This window comes from Nannobrachium achirus (assembly GCF_963921795.1).
Source record: "Nannobrachium achirus genome assembly, chromosome: 10".
Lineage (NCBI taxonomy): Eukaryota > Metazoa > Chordata > Actinopteri > Myctophiformes > Myctophidae > Nannobrachium > Nannobrachium achirus.
The window spans coordinates 29902490-29928115 of record NC_137819.1 but is presented as its reverse complement, the minus strand read 5'-3'; the positions used below and the strand labels follow the sequence as shown (position 1 = coordinate 29928115).

Below are 25626 nucleotides of genomic sequence, written 5' to 3'. Positions count from 1 at the left end.
TGGTTCTTCACCTTTACTCACTCAGAGATGAAAAACAGACCACTGTGGATGTGTTCTGTCATATTGTAGTCATCGACATAAAGAACAAAGTACATGAGCAGAACAGGTTGTTCTGGTAACAACCCCAACAGGACAGCCTGTGCACCGAACTTACAGTACATGTCTTTAATTAATATAAAATAAGAATTCTGCCTCTCGGGCTTATCACAACAAGCACACGCACGCACACACACACACACACACACACACACACACACACACACACACACACACACACACACACACACACACACACACACACACACACACACACACACACACACTCCCTTTCATTTACTTTGATGTATTTTAGAGTTACCAACTAAACATACACCATCCTTCCTGATAGAAGCAGCACTTCAGCCAGGCAGTAGCTCTAAGTGGTGTTTTTCTTGTGGTTCCATGGACAGCAGCTGGTTCATTTAACCAGATCACAGATTGCAGATCAAAAGGTGCAGCACAGGCTTCTGCCTTTGCCTGGATGATGTTCTGGACTCTTTGAAGTTTGTTTTCTGCAGCCACAGCTAGGAATACAAATCACACCCAATGTGAAGTGAGCGGTGGTCGTGCTTGCATAACGTCTTCAGACTAGGATTTGAGTCTAGGATGTACAGGGTATGCTACACACACACAAAGGCTACAGACATACAACATATGACATCACTAGACAAACATGATGCTACGTACACACATTTTACTATGGCAAAACGCTGAGGAAAAAGGCCACAGACACACGCACAGCCACTCTTAGGAGCGGTTTACCACCGCTCAAAAAGGATGGAGAAGGGGTGCACGCTGGCATACTGGTCCAGGCGCATACCACATAGGCTTTGTGTAGCCTGACGGTGTCACCAGTTCATAAAGGCAAAAAAGAGCCAAAATAAATCTTTAAAAAAAGGATGGAGACGCTGCGATCTTTACCAGGGTCATTGAACATTTCTTCTTCCTAACCAGCTCCTTCTACCTACAAAGTTTAGAAGCCCAAAGCAGTGCCTGTGGATGTTCCTGGCTTCAACCTGACACCTTGGAAGGTATAGAGTCATGTGTGAGTGGAGGGGATGCATTGACAGGCTCATGTAACTGCCCTAGATCCAGGGAGACTCCAAACATAGCTCGGCTTACCGAGACGATAACATATCCCGGCCCTTTGTGATGGCTGGTAATGTCCCGGTGCTAGAGTAGAATGTCACAACCAGCCACACTGTCCAATGATACAGACATGCTCGTCTGCCAAGTGTGAACATATTGATTTATTGCAGGGCCTGTGTGACATCGTGTAATGTGCCTATTAGGATTCTCCACAAACAAATCACAAGATATTGATTCTCATAGACACAGCACTCAGCATGAATCTTGTAGTACTTTACGGTCCCCTATACAGTGCACTGCTTCTTCTTTTTTGAAGGATGAATGTCTGTCTGTCTGCAGAGTGGTGCGGTCTGCGGTGTGGGGCGAATGCTGTAACGAGGCATTACAAGTTGGTCATGAGACGAGGAACCACTGAGCTGTACATGTACCATGAGAACAAGAGGCTGATCAATGGTGCAGCAGACCACAGACAAGCATGCACGCACGCACGCATGCGCACACACACACACACACACACACACCTCTTTGCTCATGAGAACTACTTAGTGAGTAAATTCTTTACTATATAGAAACCCATGAGTGGGATTACGCTAACATGCCACACAAGGGTTATGTAACCGTAACAAGCCTTTTTTTTTGCCAGCATTGAGAAATTAATGAACGCATGTCTGTTAAAGGTGCACTGTGTAACTTTCCTCTTCTACCCAGGATTTTAACTCGGATTCATGCACACGTCCTGACATTTTTACCATTGAGCTAATAGAGCATGCCTGCTTGCTCAGGGGATACATTGAATCTTGACCATCAGGTCAAAATGCATGTCAGATCCTGTGTCTAGGTGAGAGATGACCTTTGACACAATCTAAAATAAAACCACCCCAATTGTATTACCCGTATTTTCCAGATTATAAGGCGCACTTAAAAGCCTTTAATTTTCTCAAAAAACTACAGTGCGCCTTATAGTCCAGTGCGCCTTATATATGGATCATTCATTGACATTGACATTCCCTTTAGCACAGCTCCATCTGTTGGATGCATAACGCAACGATAGCGTCTATTATGTGCGCCTTATAGTCAGGTGCGCCTTATGAAAACAGTTTGAAAATAGACCATTCATTGACAGTGCGCCTTATAGTCAGGTGCGCCTTATAGTCCAGAGAATACTGTAGTTATATTGTATTAACATACTCTACCATACAGATTGGACAAAATTACGTTTTATAAATATTTTTTACATAATGCCGCTTTAAATAAAATTGTGTGACATAGTGAAACTGAAGCTGTTATTAAATAGGTAAACAACATACTGTGTACGTGCATAAATGTTTTGCAAAAAGTGTTTTGTATAAGTGTTGCATGTGAAAATATCAGATCTACAAGCTCACACACCGCTATCGTGGTGGGGGACACTGGCTTTAAATGATTCCAGTGTAACTGCTTGGAGTCACTAGCCCTGATGGGGATAGCTTGGCCCCTGTCGTGTGTGTGAGTAGACAGTGACAAAGCATAATCTGTTGGTTGAACCCTGATTAACAGGACATTTTCCATCACTTTCCCATCCCTCTAGTAATCTCCCTCATCACACATGGGACATGCTAATGTATGTTATTTATTTAATTTCTTTGATCAATAACAGCTTTTTTCACAATTTTTTATATTGGAAAATTCTTGCTTAGAATGACAAAATAGGGACACCAGGTTGAAAGTGGTTACATGATGATCTTTCAACAGCTGGGAGTGAGCTTTAGTTGGATTTAAACTCTTCTGGGTAAATTACATCAGTGTAACGTCTATGGTCCCATAGCATAATCTGAAGGGGGGAATAAAATAAAACATCATTCACAAAACGCAATCCTCTTGACAACAAGGCCTGCAAGGCGACTGGATTATGGAAGGCATTAAGAGGTGACATGTGCTTAAACTGAGTTTGTGAATGAGTGGGGAGGTAGATGAATGAGTGTCGAGAAGATGAGCCAGCAGGAAAGAGAGAAAGTGTGTGTGTGTGTGTGTGTGTGTGTGTGTGTGTGTGTGTGTGCGCGCGCGCGCGTGTGCACGTGTGCATTGTATATAGGGTTAGAATTTGAGAAAGCTATTGCGGGAACACAAGAGAAATATTGGATTTGGTGAGTTAGGCTTACAATTAGGAAAAGATTGAGGTTCGGGTTTAGATTAGGCCTTTAGAGATTAGGTTTAGGGGTTGGGGTTGGAGTTACCGGTATGCCAATTTAGATAAAAATGTAATATCTACAAGCTCATAACACACTGTGGGTCTGGTCATCAATATGTCCGTGCATGGACAAATGTGTCCATGGCAAAGACTTGGCTTTGATCATAATACCCAATTACTGAATGTTAAGTCTCCAGGTTTTCTTCAGAATATGTATGACACTGATGTACGACGACACTATGGCATATTATGAGTCCACTAGTACTAGCGGTTCTCAAATGTTTTATTTGCAAGAACCCCCAAATGCATGGGTCCATTTTGTAGGCCTACACTCTCAGAGTTACAGACCTGTTAGGGTCATTCAGGGCTCTAAGTGTTTCTGGTAATATCATTGTTCACTCATTGTGAAGTGAGCAGGGCTCACTTCAAATACTGATATCCTGTGACGTCATGTCATGTGTAGTTATAACCCCATGGGAAAACCCTTGGAAAGCTTCCGTCAAACTTACGTCATCCGATGGGAAAACCCTTGGATGAACACATGTGAAATAAACATGGTGAAATAAACAAAGCCACGTATTGGAGCGGTTAGCACATAAAGCGATACCCGTGAGAGTGACACTGGATGGGACACTTCCGTTCAACATGGTGAAACAGCCACGTCATTATCAGGCGCTATACGCAACATCAACGTGAACAGCATATAATCTCCAGGCCTTTATGCATTAAATAGGTCACGTATCTCCTGGAGTCTGACAATATAGTTCAGTGGCACACGTATGGAATTACAGCAATATTGACTACACACACACACGCACACGCACACGTACACGCACACGCACACACACACGCACATGCACACACACTCATCACAATCAACATCCTCCTACAGTATATACTGTAAAAAGAAACGTAACCTGGCCAGTTCACACACCCATAATGGCATCTCCGTTACATGTCTATGAATAGAGAACTTCATGTATACATTTCAACAAGCTGTGGTTAAGGGCTGAGTAAAGATCTCTCAATGGATAAATAGAAAAACGAATTTGCACGCACGCACACATGCACACATACACAAAAAAAACAAAGAATGTCACTGCCTACCATGCTGCTACCAGCTGTATTGTCTGTGTGACCCATGAACCATTGATCCTTGAACGCACAACAAATGAATAAATAAATAAAACACACACAGTCATGAAATCTATATAAAGACTCCCAAAAAGTACAGCTTGTCACTATAGCCTGCAGGCTCCCCGCAGCAACAGCTGTAAGCAGCCACGGGTTGGATGTACACAAAACTCACAGTTGGATAGTTCTAACCACTTTTAGCACTGCCTGTACTACTGAGTACACTCCTGTTGCCTTTTAATCTCCTTATACAACATAAAGGCTTACACAGGGGTACCAAAGGGTTCAAAAACAGGGCTGTCTGAGGTAAAGGCTGCTACTGTACCGGCGTGGAGGGCATGCATGTGCGTGCGTCTGTGTGTGTGTGTGGGGAGGGGGGGGGGGGGGGGGGGCTTTCCTGGGAAGACTACATCAAAATCCTCAGTGTTCATTTATACATAGGGTTAGTAACTCTGAGATTGTACAAATGTAATAAAACTGACCCTTTTTTTGGTTACATTTGAGTTACCTCAGAGTTAAATGAACATGTGGGTTTTACTGGCTGTGTTACAGTAAGAGTGGCCCCCATCAGGCACATCAAAGGTCTGCCGAGCAGTTCCCAGCAGTGTCGTGTGTGTGATCGACTTGGACTTGAACTCCTGCTGATATACTTCCTAGGCTCAGGCTCAACTGTGTCTGGCTAATAATAGCAGCTCACCAACTGACATGTCTCCAGATGTCTGGTGTTATGTACTTTTGTTTTGGCCTCCCCTCTGACAAGCCCACACTGATCAAAGATCTCTGAAACGGCACTTGTTTTTGAATCAGCATTCTTTTTTCATAAAATGCACTCAAAAACGTATATATATATATATATATATATATATATATATATATATATATATATATATATATATATATACCGGTACTAGAAAAAAGCCCCCTGCGGGGGCCTGGCCCCTTTCCTATGCAAAAGTCCCCTGTACCCAGAGATGGATAGATAGATAGATGCTTTATTTGTCCTTGCGGAAATTCTTTTTGCACCAAGCAGTCATCAGGACACAAAATCACAACACATAATACACAATACATGAATGACAAGACAAAACTCATAATTCACTGACAACATGGTACACACCACAATACATGAATAACAAGACAAACTCACAGTTCACTAACAACATGATACAAAACAGGCTACCAGTCATAACACTTTATGCACGGAACTGAGCTGGGATACAGTCCAGTGGGCAGCTAAGCAATACAAATTTAGGATAGCTCAACATTAAAGTTATACCATGTAACTTTTTTTATAAAACAAATCTTAAAATTGTCCTAACTGTTAAATCGCTAAAGTTTTAGAACCCCCACTCCGTTAATTTCAGCTTCTAAAGCCTTCTCTTTTTATGTTTTCTATGAGCAGTGAGGGGGGGAGAATTTCGTGGAAAAATTACGTCATCTGCATCATGTATACGTTGGCCAATCATATCGCCGATCATAAACACATGGTACACTACCGGCCAATCACAGGCGCATCTTGCTGACTTCTCAGGAAGTAGCTTGCCTCAACATAACAACAACATACTCGGGTGAAGGAGTCAGTTTCTCCGGAATGCACAGGAACCAGGGACCCCTCTAAAGATAGATCTCGGCGAGGTGGAGGCAGACGCGGAGGTGTGAGGCCCGGTCCGCGGCGAAAAACGGCCGAAAGACGCGGACGCGACCGCGGTTTGCCATACAGCTCTGACCACTAGTTGAGCAACTTACACAGTATAGCTTTAAATATGCAGTTTTTTCCAAAATGCAAAATAGTGTAAATGGCAATCCATCCATCCATCCACATCCATCCATCCATCCATCCACATCCATCCATCCACATCCATCCATCCACATCCATCCATCCATCCATCCATCCACATCCATCCATCCACATCCATCCACATCCATCCATCCACATCCATCCATTCATCCATCCATCCATCCATCCATCCATCCATCCATCCATCCATCCACATCCATCCAACCACATCCATCCATCCACATCCATCCATCCACATCCATCCATTCATCCATCCATCCACATCCATCCACATCCATCCATCCATCCATCCATCCATCCACATCCATCCATCCACATCCATCCACATCCATCCATCCATCCACATCCATCCATCCACATCCATCCACATCCATCCACATCCATCCATCCATCCACATCCATCCATCCACATCCATCCACATCCATCCATCCACATCCATCCATCCACATCCATCAATCCATCCACATCCATCCACATCCATCCATCCACATCCATCCACATCCATCCATCCACATCCATCAATCCATCCACATCCATCCATCCATCCACATCCATCCACATCCATCCATCCACATCCATCCATCCATCCACATCCATCCATCCATCCATCCATCCATCCATCCATCCATCCATCCACATCCATCCATCCACATCCATCCACATCCATCCATCCATCCACATCCATCCATCCATCCATCCATCCATCCACATCCATCCATCCATCCATCCATACTCTACTGTACCTTACTGTACTTTACTCTACTGTAATCTACTTTACCTTACTGTACTGTACTTTTCTGTACTCTACTGTACCTTGCTGTACTGTATCTAAAGCCCCGTTTTCACTGAGTCAAACTTCTGGAAGTTTTTTCCAAAATGACGGCAATTTTGAAATTCACGCCATGTGAAAACGGCCACTAATTTTGTCTTCCGTGAGTTTTGGTGTCCCAAACGTGACGGGAAAATACCTAGTAATTTTTGCCTAAAGTGCTGGGAGATTAGACATTTCCCCACAGTGAAAACGGCATACCGTGATTTTTACTTTTTTCGGACAAGCAGGTGCATGCAAGGAGCCAATATTAACAGTTAAAGCATTGTAATTGGGATGGGTTTTGATACAAGTCCGGTCTGAAGAACGGGACACGTGATGCGCTCGTAATGTGATGAAAGCTGGAATCTTTACCAACTCTTTTTACGGTGCTCTTTACGGTGCTATAGCCTATTTTTTGTCTGATTGGGACGCAATGCGCTCATGTGATGTGATGAAAGTTGGAAGCTACCAACTCAACGAGCTGCATCTGCATCAAATAGTTTCTCATCGTAAAGTGTTTTACTGAGCAGCGAGCGACGAGGAATACATGCAGTCTGGTCATCCATCATCCATCGGTGACGCATAAAAAGAAAAAAAGAAAAAACAACACGTTGCATAAGCGATCCTTTCTGAACCTTATGTGACACATAAGGTTCACATGTGTTGTTTCATGAAGAATATTTCTTGTAACTTGTTAAATCCATTGGTGAGAGAGAAAAAGAGACGAACAGAAGTGAGTCGCTGCTGCTTTAGCAAGCGTCCAGACAGTGTGGTGCGTGCTGCAGGTTCCGTTGCCATGTCTGCTAATTATAAGTGACTATGGTCTTGATTTCCGTAAAGTTGCTTGTATATATTGATCGTTTCTGGCTGCGTTTTATTTGTTGTGATCTTTTAGATCGGCAATTGTCAAGTAGCTGATGTGGCGATGCTTATAGTTTTAAATTGCTTGTGTGACCTAGATAATATCACTTTTTGGGGCTTATTTTCGTACACCTGGTTGCTTATTTCTCTCGCAAAGTCTGGCAACACGGACTTTCATACCGCCACGGTTTAGTAGTGAAAACGATGTATTTTATTGCTATGCCAGCATTTTTGCTCATGTGAAAACACCCAAAAAACAAAACTCCCGGCAAGTTGAAAATGATTATGCTAATTATTTTGCAGGAAAAATTACGGAACTGTAGTGAAAACATGCCTTTACTGTACTGTACTGTACTTTACTGTACCCCCCCCTCCCCCTCTCTCTCTCTCTCTCTCTCTCTCTCTCTCTCTCTCTCTCTCTCTCTCTCTCTCTGTGTGTGCATCTGACCCCCCCCCCTTCCCTCTTGTAACCTGAGACTATGGTGATGATAATGACACTCAGCTCCCAACTATGGATTGCGCAATATATGCCGCCTAGAGGCCAAAATGTGGGAAAAAATGTAAATATTTTGGGATTATGAGAAGTAGAGACACATCTGAAGGTGATAAAGTTGATGTTGGGCAAGGTACATGCGTTATTGATTTTTGTATTATGTTTTTTAGACAATTGAACAACTGCTGAACGTGGAGTTACAGATGGACAAACAAACAAACACACTATTTGTTGGTGCAATTCTGATTATGTAGTGGGATATATATATATATTGAGAGAGAGAGAGAAATAATAATGCCAGCCATTCTTTTTTTTTTACAATATACAGTACCTTACCACATGATTTAGGATAAGATAATAGAACAGATTCAACCGACTCTGCACAACAGCTTTTTAAAAGTATCTATTATTTTGCTTTTGATAAACACTACCATTGCCATGTCAGCAGTAGTATCTTAAAGTCAAACTCAGCAATGACGTGAATCATAATATCCTTATTATATTTAAGAACATGTTCCACTGAGTTGGCTAAACTCCAGTGATTATATTTGGCCAGCATGCAAAAGAACCTAATGTTCCCAATTGGATCACAACCAGATCTGCACAGTACTTTGCTAATGTCTAGCCTCCCACCCGATGTTCTTGATTAAATTTCAGTTGAAGGCTTTGAATCATAATGAGAAAGAAAACGTAATTGTGATTAACACAATAACATCACAGACCTAGATCCTCACAAACTGATGTCCAGCTGTGTCTAAAGGCCTGATAATCAAGTTGTCTATTCTTACTGGAAGGGTGTGTGTGTGTGTGTGTGTGTGCGTGCGTGCGTGCTTGCGTGCGTGCGTGCGTGTGCGCGTGCGTGCGTGTGTTGGGAAGGAGCTCTGGTGGTCACAGAATGGACATTATGTACGTTCCCATGGTTACAGCCCACTCACCTGGCCTTTGCAGTAACCCTCTGGTTGAGGACAGAGCACTAAGCAATCAGATCCCCACTTAACCTGAATCTCCTTCACTCTTTGATGGCACAGCAGGTCAAGTACAATATAACCTGGTAGGGCTATGAATGACTTCAAATCAATATCACAATTATTTCAAACGTTTGCCTTGATTACAATTCACGATTAATGAAAGATTATTAAAAGATTGAGATTTTTAAAAAAGAGAGAGAAAGATGTACATACAGTAAAGACTGAAAAAACAAACACAACAAAAAGAAAACCTATCCACAACTTTCCAACATCCCATCGTGCATTGCGCAGAAGTTGCACGGAGCTTCTGGCGCCGCAGCCGAGTGTGATCTACAAGCTCACAACGGCTGCATCTGCGACGCGACGTGAGCTTGTCTGCTGTTAACCGGAAGTGTGGTGCAAAACATTCTCCAGTAAATTCCCGCGGAATAGGATTCCAGCTGGATAGGATTCAGTTATATTTCATGGAAACATCGGCGTAGATGAAAACCCTAATCCATAAGCCTCCCTCCACCCTTCCACGCCATGTCCTTAAATTCCATCTAAAAGGATTAAAACCCACCACAGGAAAGAAACCCCTGTTCCCATTAGCCATGCTTAATTTATTTTGTGTTTGCTCCCCTATGTCCTGTAGATTAAAAAAAAAAAGTTTCATGTTCACTCATATGGGTTGTGTCTGAATGGCTTGTTTCCTCGTAGGAGGTAGAAGACCTTCCTGCCCTGCCTTCAGTTTGAACATCACCCACAGGTATACACCAATCACCTTCCAGAGCATGAGAGCAGTATGTTCTGTACTTGCCCACCTCGCACAGCCCCCCGCCTCGACGTGCCTCATCACATCTATGTCACAATTAGCGCATGTCTGGTGGAGTGTTCACGACCACAACAGTCAAATCAGACATGAGAGCTGGTCCAGCCTCCTGCGTTGCTGTGTTCCAATGTGCGGCTGGAACATGTGAGTCAATTCTTGAAAAGATCCAAAAGGAAATGGCTCTGCTCTTTCACCATGGCTGTTCTCTCTAATATACTAATGACAAATGTATACTCACCAATAAAACATGCAAGGTCACTGTCAGAGGACAAAGTATACTACTAGTAAGATGCCTCAGGGCGACAGGCGAGGTCATGCCATGTCTTGGCTATCTGGCCAGTTTTGTATATCAGACCAGTTACCCATATATGGAGACTCCTGGTACCCATATATGGACTGTATATGGAGATATGCTGTGAGACCCCAAACATGCTTACTCAGTTATTCGTTATGTGAAAATCCTATGACGTCTATCACATCTGACATCATACATACAATCCCTTTTATGCCCAATTGCCCATACATGGAGATCCCTGTCTGAACCAGCCACAAAGATATGGGCTGTCTTCCTCCATATATGTGCATTCCCATATGAAGTCCTGTTAGATATGGGCTTAATATTGATGACAATGGGATCTCCATGTATGGGCATAAAAGGGATTCTGTTAGAGTGGTTCCCATGACATCAGAGTGATGTCAAAGCGTGATGTCAGAGCGGCAAACCGGTAAAAAAGTGTACACGTCCAGACAGACAGACAGACAGACAGACAGACAGACAGACAGACAGACAGAGTCAGCATTTGCCGTTTCACATACTAAACTGCGACTTTTGGTCGCAATTAGCCTTTACTTTCTTTTTACATTATAAGGGCCGCAATGGACACTACTTGGTGGTAATACTATAACAAACAGTGTGTCCTGTTGATAAAACTCTGCATGGCTGAGTTTGTTATAGCATTGTGTGTGTATGCGTGCGTACTCGTGTGTGCAAGAGACAGAGAGAAAGAGAGAGAGACACACATTACAGATTGGCAGCTTAAGAGAGGGACAATTTAGCACAGAAGTCTTTGATTGCATCTTTGTGGCTCCCATTATGCCTATGCAAGAGGACACTGGAGGCATCAGATTAAGTGTGAATGGCATACGGATGAAACCTCACGCCCTAATCTCAAGATATACTGTGAGGATCGACTCTGGCATAATCATCACGTGCCAGAAAACAACCACATAAATCTTACTTACTGTACGGTTACTGTACAGCCTCGAAACGCTCTCCTTTATCCACAAACACGTGCTTCGCTCATAAAAAGGTAATATAAGCTATTCAGGGAAGTTGATCCATCATTGTGTTCTTTGACTTTTTTAATGGCCTGCAGTTTGTTCAGTGTTTTATGAACCGTTTATGGGACGCTATACAAATACTGTACAGTTGTACAGTAAACAAGTGCAGAGCACGAGTAGTTCTACTGTATAGTGATCGGCATATGGAAACAGGAAATGTTTTTATGGCTTGTTACCATTTCGGACAAAAGCGTCTTTTTTTATGGCGTAAGAGACCAGGAGCAATACGCTTAGATGTGGTAACACAGCTTGCAGGTCGTAAAAATAATCTTATCCTGAGTAATTTTGTTGAATCACATGTACAGTACAGTAGGTTGCAAAGAATGTTGCAATTCAGAAATTTCACGTTGTAATTTTATCAAAACAAAAACAGGACCATTCTGTTCTAACTGCATTATAAACACCGACAAAGGACATTTCATAATACGAGATTCAGCTCCAGCCTTGCAAATCAGTTATGGGACAGTACACACAATTGTGGCATGAACATCCTGGGTCAACCCTGAAGCCGAACAAGGGCAGCGACGCAACGTTATGCTGAGTAATGTTGCTGATGACAGAGGTGAACCATACAGTCATGGTTGCAGGTACCGCTTTAACTCTGTGTACTGTGTAGTGATAAGGCTATTATGGAGCTATTAGAAACGGATGTGCTCGACTGAATAAGCTCTGGCTGGTATCGTGTCACTCTCTCATGCCATTGAGAGGATGATGCCTGATGAACTGCATGGCAGGGTGAGGAGAGGATACAACTGCTCTTAAAATGGAGAGGCGATTAGAGGTTTTCTCCATTCTAGGACGGCACTGTGCTCAGAGACTGACTCATATCAACTCATATCATCGATGCAATATCTAGATTCGTAAAAACACACGCATCCACTATTGCTTAATTGCACGGCATTCTATGAAGGCTATATACTGTATCCTCTCCCTGTGATGAAATAAGGGCCCACTGACATGAGCATGACATTATGCACATTGATTAACAATGGGATTACTTTTCACATGTTAAATGTTTCTAAAGCCCACACAGACTTTGGGCATATATCATAGGTGAAAATTGTTGAAAATATACAACAGTGTTTTAAAAAATAGCAAAGACAATAGCTGATCTACAAGCTTACAACGCATCTCACCATGATGCATTGCGAGGTTTTAGTTTGGCTATTTTAGCCACTTTTGTATACTATAGAATAGGGCATGAATTGAATGAAATCTATAGATAAAAGGTTCCTGTCGGCAGACAGCAATGAGTTGCATTCTCCTGGTCAGCTGACAGGACGGTGCCCCACACACACAGGCTACATTACACAAAGACATAATTCATGCGCCGTCTCTGTCCAGTCTACTGCCTGTTGAAATTACATTCACAAAAGGCTAAAGCTTTTATTTTAGGCAGCAATTAGTCCCACAACCCCTTCTATGTATTATGGCCTTCAGGCTGGAATGGGTAGCATGGTACGGCTACAAAGTACTTCCAAGAAATGAAAGATGCTCCACGTGAAATTCTCAGCTGATGATTCTGAGAATTGACAATCACAAGTGCACGATCACATTCATTCAGCAGCATTCACTGTCATAACCCTAACCCTGAACAGTTCTCTGAGCAGATTACATATATTTTTTTTTCTTTCTTTTTTGTTGTTGATATCTTTGGGTCTTTTTCTGCATTTATTGATATGTGTACAGTATAGGCTGACAGGAAACAGGGAGAGAGATGGGAGGGGGGGGGGTGACATACAGCAAAGGTCGTCAGGATCGGAACTCGAACCTGCGACGCTGCAAGGGCTGGATTACCAGCCTAAATTCCTGGACCACTACCCTGTGGCCCAGGCCGCAGATTACATCTCTTAATCTCTTCAGGTTTGATTAACTAGCCAAACCTCCTCTCTGCCATCGTTCCAATTAGATGTCAGTGAGCCCCAATTTCCCTTTGGCATAGTCACTAATAGAGTGCTATGGGAAATAGGTATTTTTGTAGGTCAGACCAGATGTTACCGTACCTCTGCCATCCATGGGTTCCCATCACAGATTTCCAATGGAAATTATGCATAGGTTTTGGATAAATAAATAAAAGCTCTGCAACAAACAACGGCTTATATGTTTTGTTCAACAAGATAATCTTCACATATCAGTTTGAATCACACACATTTATATAACTTTTAAAAAGAACATAAGGGCTTAAAAATTCACAGTTGAGATATTAATGGGTAAATTATGAACTAAATGTGAAAGACTCTTAGGCTTGTGTTGACCACTGACATTATTTTCTGCAAAATCTAAAATCCTATGGTACAAAGCACTGGAAATGAAGCAAAGGAACACATTGCAAAACTCAACATTTCAGGACTCTATACTTGCCTTGTACTTAATTTAAAACATACTATGTCATACCAGATACCAATCATTACACACAAATGTCTGTTACACCCAAGATTCTAAAAGGTATTATTTATAGTTTGGATTATGAAAGCATAAAAACATGACTTGGTTTTCTAGCCTATGTGGACACACATTAAGCCAAGTGTCAGGGAATGGTTTTGGTTTTAAATTGAATTATTTGAAGAAGAAATAAATCCAATTATGATACGTTATGTTCACAGGGCACTGTCTGGCAGAGATACAATTCATCTGATATTGAAAACAAAGCATAATCCAATCTACAAGACACAGACAGACACATCCCAACAGATCAGTCTGAGATACACAGTGTCCCTTATTTAAGTCTGTCCCCAGCCCAGTGTTTACTAAACAAAGGAAGTTCCTTAAATCGCCAAAATCTGCAGTGACGAAGAGAGACACATAGCTAAAGCATCCACTGTTTTCTAGCAAACACAGATGCAGACTTGCAGGCTGGGTTATCAATCTGTATATGCAAAACATGGCAGCTGGTGAGACAGTCAGCATCACACAGCGGGCAAACAAAGCTAAAATTCATACAGGCTGTCTGGTGATGGTGCCGACCATCATAGATGCCAAGGAGAGCTTTTCTATGGGTTGCATTGTTGTGCCGAGATTTATTCTGAGTCAACAGCCACGAGTGTACTCCCCCTGCATGGCACAATGCCCCCCCACCTCTACTAAATTGCCCCACCCATCAGCAGTTACTGGTTTGTGACCTTCCTTCAGCAAAATAATTGAATAGGGTGTAGGCTGATATTTAAATTACTGATTTGAAATAACTTGCAGTTTCTGCACACAACAGAACATAATAGGTTTTTGAGGGAAAAGATAATTATTTTCTCGTACTTGATTTACTTATTTTGAGACATTTTGAAAAATACTGTGACAAAATGATTTCTGACATTAAACAAAAACCTCTATTGAATATTTTTTTTTAAGTTACTTGCATTCTTTACTTACAAAAGATTTGTAGACGATGCAGTCATCTGTGTTAGAGCCCTGTGCTGTGAAATGAATGTTTTCCAAAATGGATAAGCAGTAGTTTGAAATAAAATCCAAACATCATAATTAGGCCTACACAGATGCCCAACAAGTGTCCACTGACATAGTAGGTGATTGGAGAACTTGATGAGCTGTACTTTGCTGCCCCCTACTGTACCATGCAAGTGAAACATTTGATGTAATATCCGGTATAACCAACCAGCCAGGATATAGAACACGTTTGTGGCTCGAGCAGTCTGTTTCTTCGAGGACTAGGACTAGAAGCGGTAACGTCCTCTTATCTAATGCCATCTGCGTTAAATTTGTAATAAGATGAGATTGGCCTTTGACAATTAGTTAAAGTAACTTCTGATAGTTGACAAATTTGTAATATTGTCCCTTTTAGTTTGATAAAATGTTGTAGGCAGGCATCGAACTGTTAAAAGTAAAAGGTTCCCTTGACCAAACGTGTGATCCCAGGATCAAAATGGAAAGGTAAGATATTTGTTAATAATCAGTATAACATTTAGTATTTTTGTCTAATTTCAATAAGTCTCTCTAGTCAACCTTATTTTCTGCATTGGTGTATTTAGCATTTGGCTACTACATATTTGCATGCTGCAGTGCTGATGATTTGAATCACAAGTTGCCATGCAAGCCGTCCAGCAAGGCTGAGCCAGTGGTGGCTCTGTCCTCTCCTGTAGTGCTTGCTAGAGAGAACTGAGGCTGTTTGAGGCCTTGCTGTGTCTCTGTCATGGCAGGGTTATAGGTAAACCTCAGACACTTTTTGTTGTTTATGAAGTGAAACCTCTGTCAGAATTGCTTAATACAATATTTAAGAATTATGGCGAATTCCCTTTCCAGAATCCAGGTGGTGATAATGCCAGTGGCTGCCCTACTCAGGCCTCCAGACTGACACCGGCTTCTGAACACTTGCTGGTATGTACTGTAGGCATTGGTATGTACTGTAGGCATTTAAACACCAGAATAACAGAAAATTCTAGTCATTTACAATGCCAGTAGGTAGGAAAAAGTAATTGGACACTGGCTGCCACTGGCAAGCAGGCACATGAAGGCCCCTGCACACCGGAAGTTAGTCCAAACTGACTGACCTCTCTTCTGAATGCTTTATGTAGGCATTTTAAACACCTGGTAACAATAAAGTAGGATTTAACCAAATGGGGCAATTGTTCTACTTTTTGATATTAGTGTCTATTCTCTTGCATTCCATCTTATTAGTAGTGACAGTAACACTTTGATGGTATAGTGTTCTGTTTTGTAACTTATGTAAAACACTATTTTCCCCCAACAACAAAGCTTTGATATTAGAATGAAGGCATGAGGTGCTGGAGCATCACAGACCTATTGAGCGCCTTTTTAATTTAGGTACAATATCATGACAGAGGACTATGTTTCGATGCATCACAAGTTGCCATGCAAGCCGTCCAGCAAGGCTGAGCCAGTGGTGGCTCTGTCCTCTCCTGTAGTGCTTGCTAGAGAGAACTGAGGCTGTTTGAGGCCTTGCTGTGTCTCTGTCATGGCAGGGTTATAGGTAAACCTCAGACAGTTTTTGTTGTTTATGAAGTGAAACCTCTGACAGAATTGCCTTGTACAATGTCTCAGAAGAATAATGGTGAATTCCCTTTCCAAAACCCAGGTGGTGATTATTATGCCAGTGGCAGCCCCTTTCTGGCCTCCAGACTGACTTCTTCGGAACACTTACTGGTATGTAGTTGATAGTCATGCATGTTTTTTTTCCTTCTTTTTTTTATGTTTTATTGTGTTTTTTCGAGTAAACAACGACAGGAAGACAAACAGAGAAAAGGAAAGCCAAATCTGCCACTACTCATTCACACATTAGTTACTCTCCATACATACAGCACATTAATTTCAAAATACAAGGTCCACTATGGGGCAAACTCAACCCACATAAAGAAACGTCAAATAACAGAATATTTAATTCAAATAAAAGCAGGCCCTTATATTAGCAACATGAGTTAGCCATTCAAACCAGTTGTCCATGAAAATTTCCCCTTGACACCTAATGTGATTCTCTCCATAATAAATATATTATAGATTAAATCAATCCATTTATTGTTGGTATAAGACTCGTGAGCCATTCTTTTTTTTTGGTTATGGCCTTTTTGGATGCTGCTACTAATACCCTTAATAAATATTGATCCTGCTTTGTAGAGTTAAGTTCTTCTATATCAGCTTGGTACATGGTTTTGAAATCAAATTGAATTGTAACTCTGAAAATATAGGCATGCATGTTCAACGTGGACATCCTGTGAGGTTACTCTCTCACATGGCTCTGTCCTTGTGGCCTTATGGGAGCGTAGCATTATGCTGTGATGTACAGTCCCGTTCCACGACGTTGTACAACAAGCTCTGTCCCCGGCTCTCGGGCCGGTGAGGACGGGTGTCCTGTATATTCCTACATCTTCCCAGAGTCCTTTGGACCGTTACTGGGGAGCTAAACCATGCAGGACACAAATTTACATAATTAATTTCTGTATTCTTGGACTGTGAGCTGATAATCATTGTGTATTTGTGTTGATGTTGCTCTGAGGTTGTCAACTGAAAGATGTTTTAATCTTTGTGGAATCCCTTTAATTAAAATATAAATCAATATTCTGTCCTTGCAGAGGAGAATTCTGCCTAAACCCATCAGGAAAAGTCTGAAAGAAAGGGCCCTGGAGGTGAGTTAGAGTTCTGTATCACAAGACAACTTTTGGTTGCTGTTAAATATGTATTCTAATCATTGAACATTTGAACAAATGTTTACCAATAGACTACTACAGTGACTACTCTGAGTCTTTGGTGGTTCTGTCCTTCCCTGTAGTGCTTGCTAGAGAGAACGGAGGCTTTTGGAGGCCTTGGTGTGTCTGTGTCTAATGGCAGGGTTTTGCGTAAACCTGAGATAGTTTTGAAGTACATCCTCTGTCAGAAATGGCAGAGGACTAGCTATGGATATATACTGTATCACAACAAGTTGAATCACAAGTTGCCATGCAAGCCGTCCAGCAAGGCTGAGCCAGTGGTGGCTCTGTCCTCTCCTGTAGTGCTTGCTAGAGAGAACTGAGGCTGTTTGAGGCCTTGCTGTGTCTCTGTCATGGCAGGGTTATAGGTAAACCTCAGACAGTTTTTGTTGTTTATGAAGTGAAACCTGAAACCTCTGTCAGAATTGCCTTGTACAATATCTCAGATGAATAATGGTGAATTTCCCTTTCCAGAACCCAGGTGGTGATTATTATGCCAGTGGCAGCCCCTTTCAGGCCTCCAGACTGACTTCTTCGGAACACTTACTGGTATGTAGTTAATAGTCATGCATGTTTATTTTTATTTTTATGTTTTATTGTGTTTTTTCGAGTAAACGACAGGAAGACAAACAGAGAAAAAGAAAGCCAAATCTGCCACTACTCATTCACACATTAGTTACTCTCCATACATACAGCACATACATTTCAAAATACAAGGTCCACTATGGGGCAAACTCAACCCACATCTCTTAGCAATAAAGCAAACATAAAATAAATGTCAAATAACAGAATATTTAATTCAAATAAAATCAGGCCCTTATATTAGCAACATGAGTAAGCCATTTAAACCAGTTGTCCATGAAAATTTCCCCTTGACACCTAATGTGATTCTCTCCATAATAAATATATTCTAGATTAAATCAATCCATTTATTGTTGGTATAAGACTCGTGAGCCATTCTTTTTTTGTTATGACCTTTTTGGATGCTACTAGTAATACCCTTAATAAATATGGATCCTGCTTTGTACAGTGAAGTTCTTCTATATCAGCTTGGTACATGGTTTTGAAATCAAATTGAATTGTAACTCCGAAAATATAGGCATGCATGTTCAACGTGGACATCCTGTGAGGTTACTCTCTCACATGGCTCTGTCCTTGTGGCCTTATGGGAGCGTAGCATTATGCTGTGACGTACAGTCCCGTTCCACGACGTTGTACAACAAGCTCTGTCCCTGGCTCTCGGGCCGGTGAGGACGGGTGTCCTGTATATTCCTACATCTTCCCAGAGTCCTTTGGACCGTTACTGGGGAGCTAAACCATGCAGGACACAAATATATAATTAATTTCTGTATTCTTGGACTGTGAGCTGATAATCCTGGTATATTTGTGTTGATGTTGCTCTGAGGCTGTGTCAACTGAAAGATGTTTAATCTTTGTGGAATCTCTTTGTTAATTAAAATATAAATCAATATTCTGTCCTTGCAGAGGAGAATTCTGCCTAAACCCATCAGGAAAAGTCTGCAAGAAAGGGACCTGGAGGTGAGTTAGAGTTCTGTATCACAAGACAACTTTTGTTTGCTGTTAAATATGTATTCTAATCATTGAACATTTGAACAAATGTTTACCAATAGACTACTACAGTGACTACTCTGAGTCTTTGGTGGTTCTGTCCTTCCCTGTAGTGCTTGCTAGAGAGAACGGAGGCTTTTGGAGGCCTTGGTGTGTCTGTGTCTAATGGCAGGGTTTTGCGTAAACCTGAGATAGTTTTGAAGTACACCCTCTGTCAGAAATGACAGAGGACTAGCTATGGATATCACAACAAGTTGAATCACAAGTTGCCATGCAAGCCGTCCAGCAAGGCTGAGCCAGTGGTGGCTCTGTCCTCTCCTGTAGTGCTTGCTAGAGAGAACTGAGGCTGTTTGAGGCCTTGCTGTGTCTCTGTCATGGCAGGGTTATAGGTAAACCTCAGACAGTGTTTGTTTTATCAAGTAAACCTCCATCAGAATTGCCTCATACAATGTCTCAGATGAATAATGGTGAATTCCCTCTCCAGAACCCAGGTGGTGATTATGCCATTGGCAGCCCTATTCAGGCCTCCAGACTGACACCTTCTGAACAACACTGAACTGGTATGTAGGCATTTATCGATTAAATATTTTAATCGATTCTAGTCCTCTTAGATGAGGACGAACTGTGTAAAAATGTGTAGGCTATTGTACTGTTACCCCGTTGATAAATGGCCACCCTGTGCATACATAGCCAGTAATGGCTATACTGTTGCAAGCCTTCCAGCAAGGCTTTGCCCATAATGGCTCTGTCCTTTCCTGTAGTGTTTGCTAGAGAGAGATGGGGTTGTTTGAGGCCCTGCTGCGACTGATTCTTGGCAGGGTTATAGGTAAACCCCAGACAAATGATGACAATCTCTGACATTGTTTGAAACGCTTCTCAATTTCCAGAAAAACTGTTCATAATTTCCTAACACCTTGCTTTTTTCTTCCTGTCTGTAGGTATCGATTGGGCTTGGGTGATTTGCCGCACTGTGCAGAGAATGGCACTCTTGATTTGGAATAGCCAAATATTTGGGCTACAGTTTTGTACAAATTATGTATTATATTACTGTTGAAGTAGTTATTAATCAAAAGTGTAACCCAGCTGTGATTTTAGTTGGTTTCTGTCATTCATTATAGACCGATTTCCTGAGCGCTCCCCTGTAGAGCGCCGCCGCCATTAACTGTGGTGTAAATAGTTGCATAAAGTAACTTGCAGCCTACATTTACCTATTACAGTACTTAAGTACAATTTTGAGTATTTGTACTTTACTTGAATATTTCCCATTTTCAATAATTTTACTTCTACTCCACCACTGGCTGCTGTTTGCACCTCAGGGTTGAATTCTTTCCCCTGCTATGCTGCAAAAATGTGGAATGCCCTACTGACGGCCCTAAAGGGGTGTAAATCCCTAATCTCCTTCAAAACTGCTCTGAAAACGAGCAGCACCTGGCTGCAGACACTAGGGTCCTGTTGATGTCCACGGGAGACAGGAACATCAACAAGTGGCAGGAAGTGACCTCAGTGTCAAGTGACTTCATGCCGCTTGTGGAGGTCACGTGACGTCTCTGCCTTGCAGTCCAAGGCACTACAGTCCCTTTGAGCCGCATTGTCGCTATGTGTACATGTTATCTTTTATCTTTTAGACAACCCAACTCTACCCCCTAACCCTAAACAGAACCTCCATGGGGTAGAGCAAGAAAGAGGTGTGAGGTCACTTCCTGCCACTTGTTGATGTTCCTGTCTCCCGTGGACATCAACAGGACCCTAGTGTCTGCAGCCAGTCTTGCTGAAAACTCACAGGTGGCTGTAACTCGAAACTGGCAAAGCCAAAGCCTACCCATACCCCGCCCTGACCTGTTTGCTGTAAATATTTTGTATTTTTTATTTCTTACTGTTAAATGATTTTGTTATGCATAGTTATGTGTATATTTGTCTGTCATTTGTCTCTATGAATTGAGTACAAAAGGACCCTAATGTAAACAAGCCATTGCGCTTTCTTGGGTTTAAATCGTATTGGTTGACTTTTTATCTGAATTGTACTGTCCTGTGCTTTTCCTATGTGAATTATAATAAAGTATTCAATCAATCAGGATTCCCCATAAAAACAAATCTGAGCCTTTATCGGTAATAAGCGGCTACTAGAGCCCAAATAAATGAAACAGTTTGGAACATGTTCTCGTGTGTTAATTATGGTAAACTGCAGCAGTGGTTACAAAAATCAAGCTGGTGCTACTTGCCTTTAAATAATCAGAACTGATGGCAATTAAGGCAGTATTTCCAAGCCTTTTCCACACTGGCTGTACTTGTTTTTCCTTACATTAACACATTGCATATACTCAACTGTGCCATCAGAATAAATGACTAATCTGGGATTACAAGAATTTGAGACGTTCCAGGCAAAGAATGGGGTCATTCCTAATAAAGTAATCTTACAATGCAATTTTATCACAGTATTTTGTATTTTGTGTCACTACTTGTTTTGCACATTGTTTGGCACTAGATGGCGGTATTGTTTTAAATTGAGTGTTTTACAAAGCAAGAGCAGTAAATGATACAATTCTTAAGGCTCTTCTCTTGAATTCTATATAATATAAGCCTACCAGTATACTACACAAATAATATGAATCCGAAACACCTGTGTGGGTGAGGTAAGGTTGTCAGTGTCAAACATTCTGTATGTGGTATGTGGAAAACCCCGTTTAGTCAGTGCATGAACGCACTTGAGCCTTTACTTTCACTTTCCTTTCTGACCAAACTTTGCACTGACTGTCTGGGTGACGTGACGTGAGTGAATTTGATCTCTAGATCTTGGTGAAGTAGACTAACTAACAGAAGTAGTAGGCGGCCATCATTTAACTTATGAGTAATTTGTTAACGAATGCTACCAGCATGGCTCAGATGGCTGCTTTATTGATTGTTCCTGTAGATAAGTATGATCGCCTAGATCTAGATGCAAGCAGTTTTCGAAACTATAGCTTACTGTGGATACTAGGCTACTAAGTAGGCTAATACGTTTTTTTATCGATTTAATCATCCACATTGAACGGTCACAGTTATAACCCCCTATAGTCGAAATATTTTAAAAGCGTGGACTTAACTTTAGTTTCCAAACAAAGTGTATCAGGGAGAGGCTATCAGTAGCCTAACTGGTCCACCTGGTTACACAAGTTTCACTTTAGACATAAGTAGACAGCTAGTAGGCACCTGTTCAACGCACCTGCCAGACCATTACACATTAGCCTACTGTGACTATGGAGAGGCGAGGGATTGCTGTGGAGGTTCTCGGGGTCCCAAATATTCTCACGGCTGACAGAATCAACGACAAGCTCACTATCCATTTCCTGCGAGCACGTCATGGAGGAGGGGAGGTGCAGAGAGTGCTGTACCCGTCCTACTGCCCGGGGCAGGCCTTGGTCATATTTGAGGAGCCAGAAGGTAAGTACTGTTGATTAAAAGACTTAACATGATGGTGAATGATTGATGCCTCATGTCACGATGCAGACCCTAAATATTGTGTACTTCTTCTACCCCTCACCACCCAGTCGCTGCCCGTGTTTTGAAACATGGCTCTCATGTGTTGGAGGTTGATAATCGACGATTTCCATTAACAGTAAAACCTGTTGACATGCCAGAGGTAGGCTATTCATTCACTGACATACAGTATGTAGCAGATTAACTGAATGATCATTAAAGTGCTGCTCATTCGAATTATTTATGTTTGTTTATTAATTACCGTAACCTTTTTTCATTCATTCATTATGCAGGTAGATATTCCAGTAGAGGCCACCCTGGATATTAGCATCTTCCCTGATAAGACAGAAGTGATGCAACTCCTCGACTTGCATGGTTTAGAGGTAACTCGCAAGTCCAGAGAACAGGTGCGTGTCAAGGGCACATTTATGATGCTGACCGCCGTGAAGGCTCGCTTGGAGAAGCTTCTTAACTCCCAAACCCACTCCCAGAACACCGCATCCTCACCATCACCTATCCTCAATGGCCACAATCACTCCTCAGGGTCGATAAACAAAACCCGCACTGATGGTAACTCGATGTATGCTGCTGGTAGCAGAGGCACTGCAATCTCTTCAACCCTGTCCAAGTATGCTCTTCCATCTCATCCCACCAACTCTTCCCCTCTGGCACATCAAGCAGACCAGTCTTCAATACAGAATCACCAGCACTACCCCCAGGCAAGAAGTGAAGCCTTTGTCACTGATGAGGATGTGTTGCGTTATGCTCAGTCTTTCAAGACAAAAGACATTGCTTCGATACTAAACAGCCATCGCGTTAAAATGGACGTGTCTACTGGGGATCCTGGCTTAAGTAATGTCACCTTATCAGGGAGCAGTGCGAACGCTGCCAAAGGGAAACTGCAAAACCTTCTGGAGGATCTTACCAAAACACTACGCACCCAGCAGATCTGTCTGTCAGACCTTGACACCGTAACCCAGGTAAACCTCAATAAACAAGTAAAGGTTTACAAAGATATTTTTCCATCCGTGCTCATCAGTCAAACGAGGGACACAATCTACGTGGTTGGGCCATCTCGAGATAGCTATGAGGTAACCCAGAAGCTTTTGGGAAAGCCCACCACGCAGTTACCACCAGTACGACATGGGAGGACGTTAGACCGTGGGTCAAAGGGGAGGAGCAGCTCACTGTCCAGAGTGAAACTGAATGAGGACAGAGCGAGAGCTCGTGATGTGCGCTCTAATGAAACTCCCGACACACAGGGTTACTACCCATCTAAGTACCAGGATGATAGAAGAGCAGCCGTTGCCGAGCCAGACCCTCCTCTGGAAAGCAGCGCAGTCCGTAGAGCAAGAAGAAGCCACTCTGAATCCCGTGAAAAGGTCAGGGAAGAGAGGCCCACTGCTGATCACAGCCACAACAATGCAAACCAAGGTGATACTTCAAGAACCCAGAAAGTGATGAAGGCATTTTTAAAAAATATTTCTCCAAAAGACTTCAGGATAAAGAAAATGAGCTGGAAATGACTGAAAACTGCTGCCACGCCTGCCAGTGCATGAAAATCCTTATGGTCCTGTTTTTTTTTTCTTCGGGGGATTTTTTTTTCTCTAATGTGATCAGTGAATGAGCTTATTGCAATATTCTTCTCGCTTAGATTGTGCTACTACCATGTATGGAAATACAGTATAACAGATAATCTGAATTATAGCCTACCCTGCCATTAATGTTTACCATAAAAAGTTGGCAAACAAGTATTAAAGCACAGTTGAGCCACACCATGTAGAGTCTAAAAACTGTTCAAAATCACTTGCCTTTTATTCAAAAGCTCAGTGCATTTTCAACATTCAAATACATTCATATAGATTATTCATATTAAATACAACACTACACATGAAGGGGGTAATAAAGCTGATGATTATGTAAATCAGTACAGAATAAATATTGTGATAGCAAAATAGCATACTAGATATATTTGAGCATTAAACAAAATATATAAAATACTGCCTCTTGTGAAGAAAAAAAAAAGCTATCTAGACAAGTGCTTTTTCTGCTAAAAAGAAAAGAGCGTTAGTCAGGGTCACTCACACCATTGACTGAAACAAATTTCTTTATAACTTGAAAACAGTTTTAAACTAGTAGGTGTAGATGTAGAGCTAATGCAGATTGAGCAACTGTATGGCATATTTAAAACTGGAGCTGTTGCATATCCTCTGAGCCATGGATGCTCAGCTGGCTAACAGAACATAAGCGAAGAAACGTGCACCAATGTGGAAAGAAGAAAGCAGCACTCCAAATAAAAAGTTGAAGAACTTTTTCTCAGTTAAATAATTTTCTTTTAATCTCATTCAGAGATTAAAATCTTTCACTTTGTAAGTGATTTGCAAGTGTAATCACTTGTGTATGGCACATTTATCAACTAAAATGTCGGTCTTGTGCGGACCAGCTGCCAGAGATGAGCACGCGGTCTGTGTTTCTCCTCCCCCGCCTGTTAGCTCTGCTGCTGGGTTGGAACCGGAAACACACATGACACCTTCACATGTGTTTCCACTTAACAGTTCAAATCTGCTGCTGAGCCAATCAAATGAAGCTATGGTAAAATTAACAGGAACTGGTATTCTGAAAACCGGTACTACAGTGATGCACAGAGCCTGATATATTAGGTAGTAATAGATTTAATATACTTTTTTGTTAGGCAGGAGAGTAGGGCTGGTGGTAGTCTGGTGCAGGGGTCTTCAACAGGGGGTCGGGGAACCCTAGGGGGTCCTCAGAGTTACTACAGGGGGTCCTCCAAATCTTTGTGTGATAAGAACTTTCTTTTTTCGACACTAACTTGAACCCTAGTATCCCTATTCTGTGTGGAACATTTGCAAGTCTAAGCTGTCTCAGGAATCTATGAAAATGTTTAATCTGCAACACAATTTTATACAATATGTAGTGGGGGTCCC

The 25626-nt window shown here is 41.9% G+C and overlaps 1 protein-coding gene and 1 long non-coding RNA gene across 2 annotated transcripts; both read left to right on the top strand.

Moving 5' to 3' along the window:
• Positions 1-15198: 15198 nt before the first annotated feature.
• On the top strand, positions 15199-19190 carry LOC308292436. Its single transcript, XR_013962398.1, has 6 exons — positions 15199-15392; positions 15762-15836; positions 16555-16622; positions 17546-17599; positions 18134-18208; positions 19145-19190. It is a non-coding gene; the product is annotated as an uncharacterized lncRNA (long non-coding RNA).
• A 3194-nt stretch (positions 19191-22384) lies between these two features.
• Positions 22385-25208, top strand: rbm43 (RNA binding motif protein 43; the record flags this gene model as incomplete). Its single annotated transcript, XM_080735374.1, has 5 exons — positions 22385-22645; positions 22753-22844; positions 22975-23661; positions 23944-24115; positions 25174-25208. Exons 1-5 carry the CDS (start codon positions 22462-22464, stop codon positions 25206-25208), a joined length of 1170 nt encoding a protein of 389 aa, XP_080591500.1. The 5' UTR covers positions 22385-22461.
• Positions 25209-25626: the final 418 nt, after the last annotated feature.